Below are 14247 nucleotides of genomic sequence, written 5' to 3'. Positions count from 1 at the left end.
CCGAGGCTGGATGATTGAAGTCGACTCCAAGTTAGTGTGCCTAAGTGTAGTGACGTGCAGTAAGTGTGTGTCTGCTGGAGTGTGGTGTCCTGATGGCTGCCTCTGTTGTTTTTCCCCCAGGAGGAGGAGAGTGGAGCACAGGTGGACAACAAGCACGGGGAGTGAGAACAGAGTACAGAGTTTTGGGTGAAGACACAACACAGGAGTCGAGGGAGCTCACGGGGATTATTGTGTTGTCTCATTTACTCCACTGTAAATAAAATGCACTGTTCATCGCAAGAGCCCTGCGTTTGGGTCCTCCTTCCCCACTTCTATTAGTATGATTGAAAATAAAATTAACAGAGGTTAGAAGTCTTTGTTGAATATAGTATGGAAACTGTGTTTGTTATTTTACGTCTCCAACACTTAAAACACTATAATATATAAAATATAGTCATGTCAGATAGGGGATCAATGGAACCATGCAGCACAGAAAACTGACTTCAGGGGGGAAAAATACTGCCTAAAGTCAATGAGAATTATGTTGTATTTACTTATCCTTCCTTGTTTTAATAATTTATTTTTAACGCAAGCACTTTATCTCTGCACCAGTGTCACAAAAGACCTAGATTAGCAGATCGTATCCACAGAGCCCAGATTCTTATCCTCAAAAGATGCAACCAAGGCTTTATCCTTGGATCTCTATCAAGATGTCCCCTCCTATATCTATAATCTGAAAAATAAAGAAAAAAATTTCTCCTACCGTTATAAAAGCTTATATACTGCAGTGACAACAGCATTAATATTAACACCACCCCTTTCCCTTGCTGTTTTATTATGAGAACTAGCTGTGTGAGAGAGAGGAACTACTGTATCACCACGGCAGAAGGAAAATTTGTCATGAGTCAGATGCCGGGTATTCAAAATGATTATGGATTATCTCACTTTGCCATCGAGAATTGATCACAGTTGATGAAGAGCATATTGTTACCACTGTATCTCTGACAAGTGGGCTGACTAGATTTTTTAAATTCTATACAACTTTGAAGAAACGTAAAATTATATTTAAGATGGCTTTATTTATATCATCTATTCAACTAAGGCTCCAGATTATAAAGAATGTTTTACCGGGAAAACAATATAGACAACCAGTTTTTAAGAGAGTAGTTAAGTTGGACATTTCAAAACTTTAACAAAACTATCTTAAAACTAACCTAAAGCCCTGGTAACACAAGCCTAGAGAACAGCTGGTGACTGGGAGTTGGTAACCACTAATTCCTAGGGGAAGATGAGTTTTCAACAACCTGTTACAAGTGGTTGTTGGCAGTTGCTGTGAAACTGATTATAGAGCCCCACTCATGCAAGCCTAGAAACTGGTTCATGACTCTTTGGGGACTAAAAATGTGTATTCCCCAAAGGCAAGTGATTGCTGGAGGACACTTGCTGTCACTAAGTAAAATTGGTAGCAAAGACATATACAATACTGCACTAAAAACCTCCTTGGAATTGCCACGGTTTCCCAAAATTTGTATGGAAAACACAGGCTTGTCTTGTTGTCACAAACTACTCTCTGAGCTGTCGTGAAATTGTGAGGAGTGAAATGTAACAAGAAACCTTCAAAGTAATACATGCACCTTTTGAAACATGCTGGTTTCTGTGGTACGGTAAAGATAAAGTAACTTTAACTTGAAAACGAGCATTCTCAGTTTCCAGTATGTACTGAAGTTTTTTGAGTTTCCCTTCTGCTCGATGGTTAGTTAGCAAGTGTTTGCAGACAAATCAGCATTTTCCATGTTAACTATGAGGGACTGTGGCAATCTGCAAGTGACCAAGCCAATCTCACTGAGGTTTTTGGTGCAGCACCCTCTCTGTGACCGATTTCCCCTGACAACTGCCAGCAACCTGTAGTGCACATCTTTTCCTGAGACCTAATTTTACAACGTTCAACTTACTGAAAGAACATGACACAAAGCAAAACAAAGAACACACATTTAAAAAGGAGCTAGTCTTTCGCAGGTGAACTTCAAGTGGCTGTTATATTTCTACAAGAATCTTCAAATCTAATTACAATCATTGTGAAAGTCATTTAACTGAATATTTTCATTATTTCAACAAATAATGTTTACTGCTTAAGAGGGATACTCATCAACATGCATAGAGGAGAACCTGTGCTTCCTATCATTGTGGGATTACGATTTGATCTGGTTGCCTTGCCTACTCTTAATGGGTGTTTTTGTCAAGCTTTTTAAATCTGATTGTGTATTTGTGGGCATTTTGTGTGTGGACTAAAAGAAAAAAATACAACTGAAATGACAGGAAAGATAAAGAAATAAAAAAAAATGATGAATGCAAATGACACAATAGGATGAGAATGTCTTAAGAGTTTGATAAGCCAGAGAGCAGCACATTTATAGATGTCTCTGTTCTCTCTATTGTTCCACCGTTATGTGTCAGTGAGCAAAATCTAAATGTAATGTAAATGTAGGACAGACTTTCTTTAGGCTGGCTTTGTCCTTTAAAAAAGGGCATGATGACTCAGGGTAAAGGTAGATAAGAGTGGTGGGGCGGGAGGGAATCTGGGTCTGTTTTTGTGATCTTAGCATTTCATACTTTCTCTGTAAACTATTAGGAAGGATAGATAAATACTCAAACTTAGCAAGTAATTGATTATACTATTTACATTAATTGCACTGATTAATGTAACTGACTGAAATTTATTTAATTGCGTAAATTAGTCACATGAAGAAGAGGAATTAATTCTCTGTTTCCTGCTGAAAAAGCACATGTGCCTTTTTTCCCAGCCCTGTCTCTCAACCAGAGCTCACTTTGCCCACTTCATTTGCAGCTTTGATCCTTTTGAAAGAGTTCTTTATATTGTCAGCACTGCTGTTAACTGCTGTCTGTTTTACAGACAGCGGTATTGTACTCTTGTAACAACTTGCTCCCTGATGATCTGCCTGCTTAAACAAAAGGTTTCATCTGGACGGTAGCCAAAGCATCTCAGCAGCTGTTGGCTTGTCGTTCACTTTTTCTACAGTTGTGTAGAATTTTTTTGTGCACCAAAGGGTTGAAATTGTGAAACTAAGCCTGCCTACACTGCTAAAAACAATATTTCTGTGTTTTGTTTTTTGCTACATAGATTTGCATTTAACTTATAAATATTAGCCTTTGTTTTACATAGAACATATGAATATGTTGGTTTATTATATTTATTTCTAAGCATAACACTTGCTTGCTGAAAACTGTTTATCTTTTACATGTATAAGTGTTTGGGCTGTTGAGTGAACTATCACAAGATGATTTTGGTTTTCAGCCATGCACCAGTGCAGTCGCCCCCCTGCTGATTTGCTCTGCGTTGATGTTTGTCTCCATTAAAGGAACTTCATATGTTTCCTGATCAGAAGTTTTGTAAGGCCACAGTCCCTGAGCAGTTTCTTTAATCTACCTCTTTCATTGGACAGAGAATCATCTTTCCAAAGTGACTGTGCAGTGTATGTCAAATTCTCTCTTTATGCAGTGGTGTGTTGGAGTATTCATCTTCACCTATTGCCCTGCTATGTTTATGTTTTAATAGCTGCAGTTTTGGTCTATTACCCCACTGCTTTATGAAGATTAAAAGGATAAATTATTGACTGTACAGGTTAAATGACATGCAAATTCTTCTCACGTGTCGATAGCATTTCCCTGCTTACATCATAACAAATTAAATTAGTTACAGTTACATGGACTCTCTAAAATAAAATACGTTTTATGTGTCATTTATCAATGACTGTCAATAACGTACGTGTTTTAGTTAGTTTCCTTATATGTTAAATGATATGCTTGTTATTTTTCATACTAAACCTAACAAAAGATTGTCTGGCAGAGACTTTAAAGTTACAGCTGCCAGCAAAATGTGTTGACATTTATTACCGGACCTACTGGCTCAGCTATCAATGAAAACATACAGAGACAGTGGGTCATATTAAAAGTTCCTTTATTTTAAGTAAAGCCTGTGGGTTTTTTTAATATAAAATTACACTGATCAACATTATTAATGGACAGATTTTTCATAAATGATTAATCATTTTTTTAGTGGAATATCTATGTAGGTGAGCAGAGGACCATTTCAAGTAACTATAACATAGTTGTCTGGCTCTGGTGTGTATGAAAAAACTCTTCTAAATCTGTCTTTTACTGAGATAAAAAGAGAAGTGGGACTCCAACAAGTAAGTATCAAGTTTAACAAGCAGATGCCTCACAGGTCCTCATCTGTTAGTTTCATTTAATAGTACCCATAAGTGTCCAATAGTGCTGGTTTGTGAAAGGAGTTATAGTTATATATATCTATACACTGTTGTATAAAAACTTTGACTGTTCTGTTGGTCTTTGAAAGCTCATCATTAGTTACAAAATTATTAAATTACTGAGGGACATCAACAACAACTATTGTCAAATCCCAAAACATATCAATACTAAACTAGCCAGTCTTTATTAGTTACAATGATTTTTAACAATGCTAACCTGACCTGATGAAACACAGGAGTGACGTTGAAAATGAGCCTCAGTTCTTCTAATACAAAATATTGAAAGGAAATAATTAATTAATTGACCATAAACTTTTGAGCAGTAGTGTATACAGAAATGTGGACTTACAGTACATCACTGGTTTCTAGAAACTGGTTGGTTTCTAGGCACTTCGGAAATGCTAACAGAAGTCAAGGACAGTAGTGGCTCTAGCTCAATTTAGCATATGCAGCAGCATCAACCCTACAGTAAAGATAAGGACAAACTCACAATGGTAAATTCAATGAGAGATTGGTCACAAGGACAGCCAAATATTCAGCAGGAAGCAAATGGGTAGCAGGTCAAAACAATTTAATGGACATTAGAAGCAGATAAGAAAACAAATAATAAAGAAACATGATGAGAATGGAAAGAAGAGATGGGATTTCAGCCAGAAGCTGCATCAACAAAAGCTTGATATGCACACATGCCCAGTGACAACATTGTGTGTGACAGGTGTATGAAAGAGTGGGCAACCAAACCTACACATGCTTGACACACTAGTACCAGATATTCTTGCCCATGTACATGCCTGGGCAGCAGACAGACAGTGAGCATAATAATAAGGCAAGAAGAAACTCCAGACTGTTCACTACTTTCAGCTCAGATTTCAACATGAAGATAAAGTTAATGGAAAAGAGTGAAGTTGATTGTGTACAGGTAGTTTCTGAGTTTGGTGTGGAGACTTACAGTATAATGTTAGCAGTCATATTCTGCCAAAATATTTCAAAATTATACAGGATAAGAAAACCGCCCTTGCATTTTTGGCAGCTCAACAATCCACCCTGCTGTTTTAAAACAGCAGGAGAAACACTAGAAAAGGGGGGCAGCTGAATAAATTATCTGATATTTTCTGATTTCACGGTTTCTATCTGAAAGGAAGTCAGGGTAAAACATCTGATAAAACAGAGCCATGACAGTTTATATTCTGTGGTTTCATTTTACATATCCAGGGTTCATATTTGTATCATTTTTTCTTACTTTCTAAATTGTCTACATTAAGCTGCCCTTATTTTATGAAAGACAAAGAGTAAGAAAAATGGCTGTAGACCAAGTCCCTCCAGAATGATCAAAGTTTATACCATATTAGTGTCCTACTTATATTTAATACATTAACACATTCATATCATTGTATTTATTTTTCATCTATACAAACAAATACTTCTAAGCAAATAATAATATTTGGTCCAGTGTTGTGTCAGCACACTAAGTTTGACTTTTTGTCATGTCTGCACAACAGAACAGCCTTGTGCATAACAGAGGTGCTTGTCAAAAATAGTCAAATTTGCATGAAAATCCCCAATAGTGATGAAGACATCAAATCCCATGAAAGAAGTGCAGCTGCAATCTGAATCTTGCTTTTTAATGCTTTCTCTGTTGTTAAAAGCCAAGGCCCGTGGAAGTTCACAACTTTAGTGTGCTTCCTTTTAAACTAAGAGTATTATGTATTTCACATTGAATATTCACTGGCACCAATTCAAAGTGTGTAACCCTTCACAAAGACACAATGTCAAAACTGTTTTAAATAGCACAAGTGAGTGGGGGTGGTGGAAGGCGGAGTCACTGTATATGAAAATGAAGCCATTCTCAGGAGTTGCAGTCTTTTTCTCAGTAGAATACTTCACGCAAATGACACGGTGCATAAAATTATTTTCCTTCTTGACATTCATACATGTTAAAATGTGTTGTATCATGTTGCTTTACATGATTTACTACTGCATAGCACAAGGTAATGTCAATGTTATAGCATACATTTGCATTAAATTACTCAATGAATGGATCTGGAACATTTACAAGCTCAGATGTTTCATAACAGTATTTCATGACTGTTTCATCAGCTCACATGACTTAGTTGCTTAGATTCTAGCAGGCTTTCAGACAGGAGAGTGGCAATCATATTCATCAAATCATATCAATCCAGTTATTATTACCACACATGCAGGAAATGTTTATTTATTAGTTAAATTAATGCAAACTGTTTAAGACTTATCACTGATGCAGTGAGTGAAATGCAAAACACCACAGGAGTTTAAGACTGAGTTATGATAATAAAAGTCAATGAAATAACTTGGAAACTTCCAGCTAAGAACTTTGAATTACACTGTAACACATAATATTTCAAGCTTGTATTTTTTGAGAACACAGTCATAAGGGCTTGGTTGAGGGCTGTATTCAGGGCAAGCTAAGATCCACAGAGGGTTTTTAGCCTCATTTTCTGACCGGCCAGCTCCCAGGCCTATTTAATATTTCACAGCACTCTCTGAAATGGAGGAGAATGCACTTAATTAAGCGTGAACAATAAATTGGCTATAACCAATTCACCGCAGTGCATGTATGGCCGGTTTAGGCTTTTGATCATTCAGCCAGGTCCCTGAATATGTTCGTCCCAGAAATGCTGTGTGCATTCAGATGCATGAAATTACAGTATGACATGATTCAACCATGACAAACAAGAACTTTGAAGTGTTAAAATCACCAGCTGGCTGTCAGTGCCCTCAAACTCTTCCATTGGTCTTAGAAAAGCAGTTTGCTTGAAAAGACGTAGGGAACAGAAATAACAGCTCAAGAATATACAATGGAAGCATTTGAACTGAAATTAAGTAAACACACATAAAGATTATCATTAACACTATAAAACCAGAAGGCTGAGCCAGAAAAGATGGATTATCCTAGTAATGGCAATAGTGGAATTACTCCAAGTTATTAGGGCCACAACCTTTTGGAGTATTCTTTAAATGAATGTCTTTAACCTGCTAAATACTACTGGATTTATAAATAGTTTTAGCATTTTTTTTAAAATTCAACTTTCACATTGGATGGTTCCTTTTCAAGTGCGCAGGGATAAATAACAGTCTATCTTGTGGCTATTAACTGTGCTGCTCTTAACTTCAAATAAGTTTTGAAGCCAATGAAAAAAGGCTCTTCAAGTCAAAAGAAAGAAAATTATCATGAAGAAAACTGCTGAGACAAAGCTTTGCAGAAATGTTTGAGTTAAAATAATACTAATGGCTAGCTAATACCAACTTTTGGCTTACTGTTATATACTAGCATTTCTACACTGAGTCTCACAAACATTGATAAAGACCAAATGAGCTGCAACGTCTTCCAGTGTGCCAAATTTTTCATTTCACACTGATATTTTCCAGCTTCAGCACATGAATTTACAGCTAGGACTTCTTTGTCTGTTTAGGGTATAATGAACTGCTCTAAAATTATGTCAGAAATAATACAACCTCAACATGAACCCTCATAAACCCTCATAAAGGAAAGGGGGCAGCCATCTGCCGTGACCAGTTGGGTGTGGTGAGATGGAGAAAGGACAAAAGATGTATGAGACGGTCAGAGTGCAAACTGGTGTGTAAACCCATAATGAGTGAAAAAATAAAGCAAATCAATTCTGTATTTAACAGAGAACCAATGAATAGAGTCTAACAGGAGAGAAATATGCTCTCTCTTTTTAGTCCCTTAGTACTCTCACTGAGCTGAAGGCTTTTTAGAAAGCTTTTAGAACAACCTGATAATAATGAATTACAATACTCAAGCTTTAAAGATATTGCACAAATGCAAGGCAGTATAACATATTTTTTTAATATGTGCATTGAAGGACATATTTTGTCAAAATGAATCAAAAATGATTCCTCACAGTGTTACTCAGGGCTATGGTAATGTCATCCAAAGTAAGTATCTAGTTAGTCGCCACATTACTAATATATTTTTCTAATATTTTTTGGGCTAAGTACAATGACTTCAGTTTTATCTGAATTTAAAAGCAGGAAATTAGAAGCCATCCAGGTCTTTGTCTTTAACTAACTGGTGTATGTCATCAGCTTCATAAAGGTGAGTGTCATCAGCATACCAATGAACATGTATGGTATTTCTTCTAATAATAATCCCTAACAGAAATATGTATACTCTACGTATTATTAGTCCCAGCACAGAACCTGTGGAATTCCTTAATAAACCTTAGTTTCTTAGTTAATCTCCAGATCAAGACCAGGTGACCAGGAGTAGGCACAAACCCACCCTCAGGGGTCACTATACTGCTAGTCCCGAGCCCAGATAAATTGAAAGATTGAGTCAGAAAGGGCATCTGGCATGAAATCTGCCCCAGATCAAATATGTGGAGCCACTACTGTAGCAGCCCCATGGGAAATAAGAGAGAAGAAGAAGTAGCATTGATTATTTAAACAGGTGTGACAAAAGATAATGTAATGGGTAAGAGAGTTCACTGAGAGTGCATATGTGAATGGACTATAATTGCTCCCTGTACAACTTTGCCCTGTTAGTACTAATTGGTTATGTTATTTGGAATAAATTGTTTGCTATGTCCAAACTGGCTTTCAGTACTCCAGCGCACTGCTTGTGAAGGCAGGAGAGAAAAGACCAGAAAGATTATGTGGTGTGAGTTCTCACGTACAAGTAACTAAAAAGTTGTCATAGAGGGTGTGATATTTTGCACTATCATTGACAAAGCTGCAAACTGTAGCTGCTTGAGATGGAGTTTTGTTTGTGACTCCCTAATATGCAGCCACTTTTAACCCACTCAAAACTCACTTAAAAGTATGTATGTCTGCGAGCTGTTCAGCCATTAATGAATCTCCCTTTAAATTACTTGCTTCATGTTTTTCAAAGTCAAAAGGGAAGCTAAAAAATTGGATATATATTTTCTTGGGACTGGGACAGAATGCTAATGTTATCTCATGAAGGTATAAAGGAAATACATAATGTCAATGTTGCTTTGACTTGTTCCATGTCTGTAATCAAAGGTAGACACAAGAGTTATGACACAATAAAAGATGCAATTACGTAAAAAAATACAACAACAAAAGATACATATTTACACAGGTCTCGTTTATGGTAACGTTCCCAATTACTTATCACATCATGGATCTATAATTATAAATAAACTAGAGAAACTTTTTTTTTTTACTGAATGGATAAAAATGGGCAGAAATTGGAATCTTTGTTTCGACTTGTCCTGGTATGAGTCAACCATTTTTCCTTTTCTTTCCTCATTATTTCTTTAACAGTGATGAAGAGTTTCAGGGTGTGTATGTCATGTGGGGACAGACAGCTGGTTATAATCTACAGTGTTCGAACATTTATTTTTAATTTTATTGCTTTGGGTAGACAGCACACCAACCTGACTACACACACACAAACACATAACATGGTAACAACAACTCCCCTAGTCTTGGCAGCAGATGCCAGCCTGACCAGATGAACTGTTATTGATGGAGGAATGTATCATCCTCCCTCCCACTGTCTCTGACACACTACATTGATGAAGTATGCTGGTGCCCAGAAGTACAGCCACAGTGTGAGAGATACCAGTTCATATATTGAGTCCCACATTTTGCAAGGAAATAAAAGAAGATACTTTATCCACCAATACAGTAGCCAGTTACCTCAAATATGATATGTGAACATTAGAATATATCTCATATGAAAAATGCAAAACACATTGTGTGCCAAGTAAATTTTAGCGCTCTTCTTGTAGCTGACGACATTATCTACTTTCACATCGAGGGAACACATTTTAAAGCTAATCTGTCTCTCAGGGTACATACTGTAGTCCACTAAGATCGATTTATATATAGCTGGATATTGTCTTTCATTTTCCCCTCGTTATTAAAGACTAATGTACTTTTCTGGTTTGAGATTAGAAGAGTCTGATTATTGCATTCACAGAACTAAACATACAGCTTATAAAAACCCTTTGTTACAATGTTTTAGATTTCAGGATTGAGAATTGGCTTTATTGTGTCTCCCATTATTCTCCCCTGCATGTGTTTCATAAAGTATAGTTAACAAAAGACAAGGTAGTGGCATCAATGTGCTGTAATTACAGAGGGAGGCGGACTGTGGGGCAGACTGCCATCTACTGGATTAAATGCGACCCCCCCCCCCCCTCGCCCTCTATGCCTTACCCCAGCCAGTCCTACCTTTTCTCATTCTCACTCCCACTCAAAAAGGCAGTTGATGGAGTTTATACACACGCAATTTGGTATCACCAGATGCATGCAACTATGTATGAGACACAAAACCTCTGAATAAATGTGTCCCCATTTTAGTATACAGTGTGACTTCCTTTGTCCAGCATAACACAGTCTACATCTATCCATTTATTTGCTATTTTGTGTAACCATTTGTTCACCCTTCAGGGTCACTGCTAACTTTATGCATCTTTCAGTACTTTTTCAGTTCAATCCTGGACCAGCAGTAAATGAACTGAAGTCACTGTGGATGTGAACCAAGGTCATAGTCTCTACTACCATCTGAAACTGCACGAGATGACGAAACATCATGCAGGAAGTCCATTAAATTAACTACAAGGATAAATAAATACTGTGCTTAACTAAAAGATTAACTCAGTGCAAATCTTGCAGCCCATTGTTTTCCTTCTAGTCAGCGATAAGTTCTGTTTACTTCATTTAAAATAATGAGAATCAGTTCATTTGCCCACACGTTAGCCTAAGTTAAACAAGTAAACAGGTGCGGGTCACTCCATGTTTTTATTATAAGTAGATATATAGTTTGCATATAGTTTTCCAAAACACGATTGGTCCCATCTAATCGCTCAGATTAATATATATGTGGCACAACATAGACAAACTTCAAGAGTAAAGTATGTAAAGTGTGTGTGTTTATGTCTGTGTGGTGGGGGTGGGTACAAAGAATGCACACAGGATATACTTTGCACAAAAAATTGTACGTGTGAGATGCATTTAAACCAAGTCAGCTAAACAACAGTGGTTTATATAGACTGCTGTAAACAATTCAATCATCAACATGACTCTCACTGTGATCTGTCACGCGCAGTGAGGATCTCTAAGCAGGAAGCTTTTATATGGTAATGAAATCGATTGGACCGATGCGCGCACCAATCAGAAGCGTTTGATTTATGTTTAAGGGACTGTTGAGAGGAGCAGTCGCTTGGCAACCGCTTAATGAAATGTATGAACTGTGGCTGTTAAAATAGCGACCTCCGAACCTATCAAGGAAATAAAGCTTTAAAGGGCCATGGATTTTTTTAAAGCAGTAAGTGCATGTTAATCACAAAACTCGGTTTACTGACGTCTCGTCGAAAAAGAAGAAGTATTAGAGATAAATGTGGCAGACAATTCGAATGTCGTGATTCAAATTTCATCGAGAGCTATTGTCCTGTTTTTCACAAGAACCTTTGACGTTTTCGCTGCCTCGTGGTATCATTAGTTCTCAATGGGAATGTTAAAGCTTCGCCTAGTCGCTAGGCAATGCCTGAAGCGCAGTCAAAGGCTATATGAACAAACAATGGTTGAGCACCGCTCTTTCTGGGCTCAGAAAAGACGTGACAGCGGTAACCAATGAAAAAAACGTCAGTCTCAGCAAGTCCTACATCTCAGATTTCGTCTTGAAAGATGAAAGATCAAAACAGCGAATGCATACCGATCCAGTTAACCTGTCTATCTTCAGTATAGTTGATCCTTTCAGTGAACATTAACTATAAAGTAATGAAGGTGGCTGCTTAAAATGTCATTTGTTACAAGAAACAGATCAGAGAATACTGAAATTAAGTCTAGTTCTACCACCCCCTCATCTTCAGTTACTTTCGAAAAAAAAAGTTAGTTTGCATGAAAGCAGGATCATAATAAATATTAGGATCGATATTCTTGCAGTACAGTCTGTTTGATCTCTAAATCTGAAGAAATGAAAATGGGATGGATGTGACCGACTGTTTCTGTGGAAACCAACTTTCCCCTGCCTACACGAGCCTCGTTCATCCTCAACTACACAGCTCACAGTCTGGATGTGTTTGCTGACAGAATATAGATTAGACAGCTCAGATCATTACATCCTAAGAGCTGATAACGTGTATCCAAACTCTTATGGTAAACAGCACAGCGGTGGAGATTATATCACAGATGACATTGAAGGCTTCTTTCAATAAAAGTACACTTAAAATATGTTTAACTTACAACAATTGGTAACAGCGAAACTGTTTGCCACTTCCAAATTGTCAATATGAGGCGTCAGTCTGAATTCCGAGGTGCCAAACTGAACCATTCCTATCCGAAACGCGCTGTATTCTTGATCCGCGCCCCTTGGAAAAAGTCCCCCTGTAATAAATACAAATAATTTTTTTACACTAGTAAATATTTGATTAATACAACATATTTAGAACCAATTTCACAGGTTTTTGCGCACAAAAATGTTTGTAGCTAACTGGCTTTTTCGGTTGAACTAGTGGGTGCTTACCAATCTGAACACTGGGCGAGCCTCCAAGCGCGCATCCCCATAAAACCAGGAGAAGTGAAACGAATAAATTCACTATCATTTCCATGTCGACAGTTTAGTTGTCCACATCCACTAAGGTATTCTGATATTCCTCTGTTTCTCCAGAGATATTAGATCCCAGACATATTGGACACCTTCAGTCTTGGGGAGAAAAAAAAATAGGAAAGGACCGTTTTCTGCAGGTGGCTAGCAGTGAAAGGACACCGGCAGTGAAGGAATGGTCGCCTGCAACGTAGGTTTGCCGTTTCTTCTTCCGCTCCTCCTCGTCGCTCCCCTCCTGCCGCCAGCTGATACCTCCTCTAACGCACAGGCACACTGCGCGTCTCCGCTCGGCGAGCAGGAGATCTTCTCAGCATCACACCCACAAGTGAGGAATGTTAATGAGAAGGCGGACAGAGACGGAAAAAGCCGAGAATGAGCCACTTGGCGACAAGAGAGCACACAACACTTTGAAAAAGCGCTTCTTCTAAACAATGTAATCTTCTCTTTTTCCTAACATTGCAAAAATAAGAAGTTACATTTACAAATATGCTTTATTCACAACATTCGAGAGTTATAAGTGACACTTTATTTTCGTTTCCTGATGTACGTTTCAACTTTCCTTTGTTAGTGTCCCAATTCATTTTAAAGTCTGTCCACTTTTCAGCATCGTTGCCACCAAGTTTATGTTAAATGAACTTTCAATAAACCAACAAACAGACTTCCAGTATAAAAGCAGATTTTAGTACAATTTCCATACACTCATATGCTTTTTTACATTAGATCATCACATCTACTTTCTCCACACACATATATGTTTAAAGTGTGCATTTTGGGCATTTTACTGCTATTTTCATAACCACTTTAACTCAAGTGCATATAAACATAAACATAAACATAACATTAAGATATTCAGTTTACAATAAGAAAAAGGAAACAAAGAAGTTGTAATTTTGTGATGTTATCTCGAAAAGGGCTACTGCTGGACTCAAAACAACTACAAACATCTAAACATTTAAACCTTCTCCAAAACTAAACATCTTTTCAGTCAATATCAGCAAAACCACTGATTGATTTTTCTGTTAATTAGGTAATCAGTTAATCTGTGTTCACTGTGGGAATTTTCATTAAGTGATCACAAAGAAAGATATCTCTTCAGACCACTGTAGTACTTAGCTCCAGCTAGTTCCAGCAATCACTGACGATATCCAAAAGGCATGAGAAATATGGATGTGACAATATATTTTAGATTTTAAGACTATACAAGTGTACTTTATGTAGTTATACAAAAGGATTTATATTAACATTAGTAAGGGTTACAAAAGTCTACATGTAGTTTATCCAATATAGACCTTTAATACATATTTAGAGGACACTGTTTTGACTGTATTTGTCGGTCACTGTTTTGAATGACAAATATCACATATGTATATTAGACAGCTTGGATTAAGACATTCGAATATAGTT

The 14247-nt window shown here is 37.2% G+C and overlaps 1 protein-coding gene across 6 annotated transcripts in view; it reads right to left on the bottom strand.

Annotated features, from left to right (window-relative positions):
* gria2b (glutamate receptor, ionotropic, AMPA 2b) overlaps positions 1-13170 on the bottom strand; it is a 50519-nt gene extending 37349 nt beyond the window's left edge. For 4 of the 6 annotated variants that reach the window (XM_005726493.2, XM_005726494.2, XM_005726498.1 and 1 more), the window contains exons 1-2: positions 12763-13169; positions 12483-12623 (exon numbers count right to left, since the gene is read on the bottom strand). In XM_005726493.2, coding sequence (XP_005726550.1) covers positions 12483-12623; positions 12763-12847 — 226 coding nt within the window. In that variant the 5' untranslated portion in view covers positions 12848-13169. Of the gene's footprint in view, positions 1-12482; positions 12624-12762 lie in introns of all 6 variants that reach the window. The other 2 variants (XM_005726495.2, XM_005726496.2) reach the window with 1 other exon arrangement.
* Positions 13171-14247: the final 1077 nt, after the last annotated feature.

The sequence above is a fragment of the Pundamilia nyererei genome, unplaced genomic scaffold (genome assembly GCF_000239375.1).
Source record: "Pundamilia nyererei isolate P.nyererei 1_Seehausen unplaced genomic scaffold, PunNye1.0 scaffold00020, whole genome shotgun sequence".
In the NCBI taxonomy this organism is placed as follows: Eukaryota; Metazoa; Chordata; class Actinopteri; order Cichliformes; family Cichlidae; genus Pundamilia; species Pundamilia nyererei.
This window is presented reverse-complemented; position numbering and strand designations above follow the sequence as displayed.